General features: G+C 45.3%; 1 protein-coding gene across 1 annotated transcript; it reads right to left on the bottom strand.

Moving 5' to 3' along the window:
- Positions 1-4087: 4087 nt before the first annotated feature.
- On the bottom strand, positions 4088-5792 carry LOC144467063 (uncharacterized). The gene has a single exon (XM_078175405.1). It carries the CDS (start codon positions 5608-5610, stop codon positions 4417-4419), a length of 1194 nt encoding a protein of 397 aa, XP_078031531.1. The 5' UTR covers positions 5611-5792; the 3' UTR covers positions 4088-4416.
- Positions 5793-7705: the final 1913 nt, after the last annotated feature.

The raw sequence follows: 7705 nt of genomic DNA, 5'->3' as shown, positions 1-7705 counted from the left end.
ATTTTCGGGGCCCTCCTTTCTCTGCTTGGCCGCTGGTCCCTTGGTCCCTCCTCTTCAGCACCCTTGCTGTATGTTGAGTGTGGGGAGGGTGGCACCTCCTCTTCCTCAGGCATCTCAACTGGCCTTTCATCACCGTTATGATAATCATTCTCTTGTATCTCAAGATTATCCTGATTTTGGGGCTCATTCCTCTCGTGTGCTCCCTCAAGTTCTGACTCAGTGTTAGTCACCTGTGTTTCAGACTCACTGTTTTCTGGTAAGTCAGCATGCAAAGTGTCTGTCTCTCCACCAGGAGCACCAGTTGGTCTTGTGTGAGGATGTGTTAGGGGCTCAATGAAAAATCCATATTCTTCCTGTTCATCCTCCTCCTCTATGTCTGTGCCTGCATGGAGAATGACTGGTGTGCGTTTCTTTACTTTAGGCTTCGACTGGAGATCCACTTCTAAAGGCAGGTTATCACACGGTAATAACAGGTTGCGATGTAGGACTTTCGATCGTCCCCTTCCCTGCTCAGGCTTAACCTCATATACTGGGATTCCCTCACCCATTTGACGGACTACCACATGCACACCATCTTCCCAGTGGTTACGAAGTTTCCCAGTGCCCCCTCTGGGTGTCAGATTCCTGACAAGAACACAATCGCCTGGATACAGGATAGAACTTCGCACTTTCCCATCATAGTTCCGCTTGCTTTTCTCTGTCGCTCTTCTTGTGTTTTCTCGTACTATGTCATAGGCTTGTTGCATTTCCTGTTTCCATTTCTCCACGTATGTCTTGTGATCTGTGTTCTCACTCTCAGAGGTGTGGCCAAACATGAGGTCAATCGGTAGCCGTGGCGACCTCCCAAACAGTAAGTGGAAAGGTGAGAAACCTGTCACTTCAGATCTGGTGCAGTTGTATGCATATATGAGTTTATTCAGTGATGCCTTCCAGTTTGATTTATCTTTTTCAGTGAGTGTCTTGAGCATTTGTAGGAGCGTCCGGTTGAAGCGCTCCACCTGACCATTTCCTTGCGGGTGGTAAGGTGTCGTTCTTGAGCCTGACACACCGCAGTTCCTCTTTAGCTGGGCAAAAAGTTGGTTCTCAAAATCCGATCTGCCACCGTCTTCGCAGATTTTGAGGTGGTCGGGTACGCTTGGGCGAACCGGGTAAAATGATCAACAATTACCAGTATATATTCATACCCGCCTGGGCACTTGTCCAGATGAAGAAAATCAATCGACACAAGTTCAAAAGGCTGTGTGGTGACGATACTGACTAGTGGGGCTCTTATTTCTCTTGAAGGTGTCTTTTGCTTGAGACAGGTGCATGCTTTGGTGACATAATGTTCTATGTCCTTTTGCATATAGGGCCAAAAAAATCTGTCTCTCACCAGTGATGTTGTTCGATCGATGCCCTGGTGGCCCATCTCATCATGCAACTGTTTCAGGACTGTGGCCTTGTATTTTCCAGGCAGCACTAGCTGGATGTTATTCGCTGCCTTACGGCGGAGGATACCATCCTCATCTAGGTGGAGTCACTCCCAGCCACGAAGAAGGCATTTACTCTGATTTGACAGGGCTCTTATTTCCTGTCCTGCTGGTTTTGTGTCTGTGATTTTGAACTGCATTACAGGTCCAATATGTGGGTCAGCTTGCTGTGCTTGCCGAATATCTGCTGTTGAGAGTGGCTCTAAGCTATCTGTGCAGTCCACAGCGCCCAACACAGGTGATGTAATCATTGTGCAGGCCCAGGGTGAGACATCTTGGGTCTGAATAGCTTGGATTGCTGCTGCCACACAGTCAGATGAGAGCTCTTTTGTGCATTGACTCATTATTGTTTCTATGTCGACAGGCATTCTGGACAAACTGTCCGCATCCACATTTTCTCTGCCTGGACGGTATCGAATAGTAAAGTGAAAATCGGCAAGTTCCGCCACCCACCTGAATCCGGTGGCGTTGAGCTTGGCACTTGACAGGATATATGTCAGGGGGTTATTGTCACTGAACACGGTAAATGTAGGGGCATAATACAAATAGTCCCTAAATTTTTCTGTGACTGCCCACTTTAATGCCAAGAATTCTAATTTACCTGAGTGTAGGTGGTAATTTTGTTCTGAGGCAGTCAGTGTTCTTGATCCGTAGGCTATCACACGGAGTTTCCCCTCTTGATGTTGATACAAGATGGCCCCAAGCCCCTGATTTGAGGCATCTGTATGTAAAATGAAAGGCTGGGAGAAGTCTGGGAACCCTAGTACTGGTGGCTCAACCAAACAGTCTATTAGCCGCTCAAGTACTGCTTGATGCTCATCAGTCCATACGATCTGTGTGTGTGAGGGCACACCTTTGTTTTTCCCTTTCACCTGTCTCGTTTTCATGTTTGCCTTGTCCTCTTTTACTTTGTCACTGTCCGGTGTTTGTTTTAATAGGCTGTAAAGTGGTCCTGCAATCCGAGAGAAATCTTTTATGTATTGCCTGTAGTAGCTTAATAGACCCATTACTGCTCTCAGTTGTCCCACTGTACTTGGTCTCTTATCCTTCAATGCTCTCACAGCTTCTGTATCAGCTGGGTCAATTTTACTCCCTTCAGCTGGCACAATTCTCCCTAGGTAGCGAACCTCACGCCTGAATATTTCGCAGTTGCTTGGTTTCAGCTTTATCCCATATTTTCTCAGCTGTTGGAGTACCTGCCTCACGTGGTCCACATGACTCTCAAAAGACTGGCTGTATACCAAAGTGTCATCAAGGTATGGCACACAGATATTGTCTCTTAAGTCCTCCAGACACTCTTCCATACAGCGTTGAAACGCCGCTGGAGCATTCATCAACCCGAATGGAATTCTTATCCATTCGTAGAGGCCCCAAGGGGTCACAAATGCAGTCAAGGGCCTACTTGCTTCCTCCATAAAACCTTGATGGTAGGCCTTCCCCTGGTCTAATACTGAAAACCAGCTGTTGCCCCCCAGGCCATCAACAATGTCCTGCACCCTTGGGATGGGCTGTCGGTCAGGGTGGGTTTTTCGGTTTAACTCCCTGTAGTCTATACAAAGACGCAGGCTCCCGTCTTTTTTTCTCACACAGACGACAGGTGAAGCATAGGGAGAGTTGGACTTTTGTACCCACCCCTGGGCAATGAGGTTATGGAGGTAGTCTTTTATTTCCTTGTATAGCGGTTTTGGCACTGAGAGGTAGGTGCGCGCTACTGGATCCATATCTTTTAGAGAAATACTCAGTTGCAGTGTTGGGATTTCTCCGATGTCATCATCAGCTTTGGAGAATGAGGCACACTCCTCACGCAGCATGTTCTGCACCTTTAGCTTCTCTGTTTGACTAAGGTGGCTCAAGTCGACAGGTGGGTCCCACACACTGTCATTCAGTCTCTCACTACTGACCTTGGTCTCATTTATTGCCACTGTAGGAGAGGGAGTACATTTTTCAAAGACACTAGCTGGATACACAGCTTGCACTTGGTTTAGGGTGCCTATCACAGTTTTTCCAGCCAATGTGATATCGTGATCAGTGGGATTCTGGACATCAAGCACAATGTAAGGTGGGGTTCCACTTCTCAAAGTTACAAGTGTCTCACAGAAGTCAAGCCCTTCAGCCCACTGAGGGTTCACCTCTGGCTCAAAGAGGAGTGTGGCATCCTTTTTTAGGGGCTCTGTCTTTACCTTGCTTTCAGCCTGAACAGAGGAGTGCTTTGGAACGTTGACTCTTTCTTTTGCTGTCTTTACAACATATTCACATGATTGCTCTGCACTCACTACATCAACGAAAACAGGGACACTTGTCTTCCCCAAGCTTGGAAAAGTAGCTTTAAGGATTGTGTGTAGCTGCTCTCTGTTTGTCTCATCTGGATTGCTCACAGCCGTTGTCACAATTTGTTCAATTACATTATAACCTATAATGGGCTGACAAACCTGCCGACCCTTCATAACTAGCATAGGAACGACAACTTCCTCTGCAACAGCGTCATCTGCAGCTAGTTTAAAGGTAGCCTCAATCCAGCCCTTGTACGGCATGTTTTGTCCATTAGCGACTGCTATTTTTAGATCATCTGGCCCATCAATCAGTTCTGACACATTTCTCAGTTTTTCAGATGGCAAGTGTGTTTTTTTCCACTTTTCATTCACAATCGAGACTTGGGAGCCAGTATCCCATAATGCCTGAGTCTTGCAACCCTGGATGTAACAGTTAATGACACAGCGTTTTCCATCAACTAGCTGAGGCTGTTTGTCTTTTTTTGCAATGTGATTAGAATGTGTTACAGGATGGATCTCAGACTTACATTGTTTTTTGTGCTTGGACCAATGTTTTACTTGGCAGACCTTTGAACAGTACGTACCCTTCTTACAGAATGAACATACTCTCAGTTTTTGGCACGGTGAAGTGACACCACAGCGCAAACAGTTCTGTTGGGACTCTTTACTGTGCCTGGTTACTCCCGGTCCCGTGGAGGTAACCCTCTCTCGTTTAAATGGTCTGCCGGCTTTGTCTCTTTGGCTCTGCAACCAGCAAGGTAGTGCTCCCCACTGCCGCATCTGTAACAATGGGTACAGTACTCAACATTGTTTTGGTGACAGCCGACACATTTTCTCTGACGTGTACGCTGTGAGGGATAATAGTGGTGCTGTGGGGCAAACCGTTTTTGGTATTGTGCTGTATCACCCCTCACACCTGGCCCTGGGGGAGGCCAGAGGTTTGGCAATGGCTGCTGAAACTGAGGGGCAGGGGCGTACTCTTGCACTGCTGGTGGGAATGAAGTTTGCACTGGTGCTGGAGGGGGCTGTCGGATTGACTCTTTGATCTGTGCCACTTCAGCACTGAGAGTTTTTAATAATGCCATGTCTGAACGTAGCTCTTTAAGTTCACTCAGTACATTTGGTTCTGTTTTGCTTGAGTTGTCTCGTTTTGGCTCTTTGTTTCTCTTCTCTGTGATTTGATCATCTGACTGAGTTGAATGCACAGCGGCTGGCCGTTGCTGCGTTACCTGCCTTCTTTTATTCTGTCTCTCAGTCTCATTTGCACAGGCGATGTTCAGTTTCTCAAGGAGCAGTTCATCGCTACAGGTTTGCTGCTGTAGGTATGGTAGGAGGTCATTTCTAATACTCTCATTCTGCAGGCCTGTGAGAACAGTGTGCAGGAACATGCTCTGCACAAGGACAGGGTCATATTTCAAGCCTGATTCAGCTTCTTGGGAAGCAAACAGGATCTTTTGTCTCAAGTTGAGGGCCCGAATCACAAAGTTTTGGGGGCTTTCCTTGCTACTCTGCACCTCTGAGGTTAACTGTTTGTACAACTCTGTCGCCCCTTTTTCCTGATAATGAAAGCGGAGAATTCGCCTCAGTGTGGGTAAGGTTAAATCTGGTTTCCCCTCTAGATAACTGCGAAGCTGTAAACCTGGCACAATGGCCCGGACCACTGCATCAACTATCTCTGCCTCAGGAAACCCCTTCTTTATGCCTTGCTCAATTTGATGGGCCAGACTTGAGAAACTAAGTTTATCCCTCTGTCCTGGCTCCCCAACCTGTCCAGAGATCTTAAACTCTCTGCTCCACTGCACTGGAAAACGTCCTTGTGACAGCTGCTGCTGGACTAGGGCTTGGCCTTGGTTAACGCTGTTCCCACTCATCTGTACTGGTACCTGACCTCCATCTGAATTTTTATGTAGGGTTAATTTCAGAGCTGAGGTAACTGCTTCTAGTTCCTTTTGCAACCTCTCCTGTTCTGAGAGCTGAGCTGCCTGCTCCCGAATCTTATCTGGTTGTGCTACATTTGACACTGCGTCTTTTGGGCCGCTAGCTTGAACAGACTCCTTCAGTTCACCTATTTTGTCCCTCACCATTAGCAACTCTGCCATGCCCTCATCTTCTAGCTCTTTCAACTCCTCCCTATCTAAGTGACGCCCGATAAATGCAATGAGGAAGGAGCGACTTTTATCAGTTATGTCTAGCAAGCTCAACTCTCTTATGTCAAGAATATTGCAAAGTTCCACGAGGACATCTTTAGTCAAAGTGTACAATGTTCCAATCACCTCCAGTTTAAAATCCTCTATCTCTGACGAATCCATTTTTTCAATGATGTGAAATCTGTCTCCTGTGTCGTTATGGTGGCTTTGAACACCTTCGGATCTGTTCTCACTGTAGCTGGCTGTATGCAGGTTGGTGTTGCACATCCACATACCCGTGTCACAGTTCCTTGTGCTGCCATTGTTCGCCACACACTAGTGTTATTGTTGCACTGCTACTGCTGGAACACTGCAGGCTGTCACTGAACCACCGCAAACTGCCGATGAACTGCAGCACGCTGCCGACACACCACTGCTGCTGCTGGAACGCTGCCGACCACTGCAGCCTGCTGATGAACTGCCGCGCGCTGCTGACACACCACCGCTGCTGCTGGAACGCTGCCGACCACTGCTAAACCGCTGCAAACTGCCGATGAACTGCCGCACGCTGCTGACACACCACCGCTGCTGCTGGAACGTTACCACACGTTGCTGGATGTATTGGGAGGGATGAATAGTGAGAGAGTCAGCTTCAGATGATAGACGCCACTCTCACTATCCCATCCCAGCGGTGCCTCCAAATGTTGCACTCTGGAAAACAGGGATAAATAATCACACAAGTGATGCAGTGTTTCCTCAACCAGAGCTTTAGTGAAGTGAGGCAAATCATATTTTACAACAATACCTTCATTGAAACAGAGTACATCTGCACAAAAATACATCTGCATATACTGTATAAGTATGTTTACAGCTCAAATAATGTGATTAATGCCACTTATTTTTTAAACTGCACATTAATTTAACAATCTAAACCTGCAGTCTTTTAATACACAAATTGCATTATACAACAACTGAATCTAAATTATTAATAAAATAAAATACAGCATTCCTCAAACGTAATTCACATTTTCCCTATTAGTTCATTCTCCTCAGTAAATCTGATGAAAAGTAGCTTAGTGAACTCACACCCTTTTCTTATACAAAAGTTGCTAATTAAACAAATAAACTTGAACAAATCAAGTAACTACATAAACAGGATATAAACTGTGCAAAATACATTCACTTTTGTGCATTTACACACGTAAACAATGAAGACACTTGGTGTATTTATACAAGATGGCGGCAGTCTCGCTCGCTCGTACTTACTTTTAAATACCCAGTAAACATAGTTTTAACTTACTCAAGCATCATATAAATGTTCTCCTCACAGTCAAAACGTCTTATAAATTTATCAGAAACAGTTTCACAGTTCACAATATTGACACATACCTGGAAAACAGGGATAAATAATCACACAAGTGATGCAGTGTTTCCTCAACCAGAGCTTTAGTGAAGTGAGGCAAACATTGCGCGCGATATCCCTTGTATGAGGGCGCAGACAAAAATAATCGATCCCCGATTCTGACAGATCTAGACCTCCTTAGTGGAAGACAGAGATTATTATAGCTTAGTTTTTAACTGTAACAAATAAAACAAACAATGAAATGAATAAGAGATTATGTAATATTTTAACCCCTTCTTAAACATCTGATGAGTTTACAGTTTTTAAACCATTTTTTTTTAACTCTTCACATTTACTGTTTTTTAACTCATATTTATAGTGACTTTATGGTCTTTTTTAATCACATCTCAGCCCTTTTTTTTATGAATTGTTTCTTTTACCTATATGAGCTTTTTAACTTCAACAGGATTTTAACTTATTGCAGATTAATATATTACC

This window comes from Epinephelus lanceolatus, chromosome 15 (assembly GCF_041903045.1).
Source record: "Epinephelus lanceolatus isolate andai-2023 chromosome 15, ASM4190304v1, whole genome shotgun sequence".
In the NCBI taxonomy this organism is placed as follows: domain Eukaryota; kingdom Metazoa; phylum Chordata; class Actinopteri; order Perciformes; family Serranidae; genus Epinephelus; species Epinephelus lanceolatus.
Note: the sequence above shows the minus strand (reverse complement) of the source record. Positions and strands in the feature narration are given on the sequence as shown.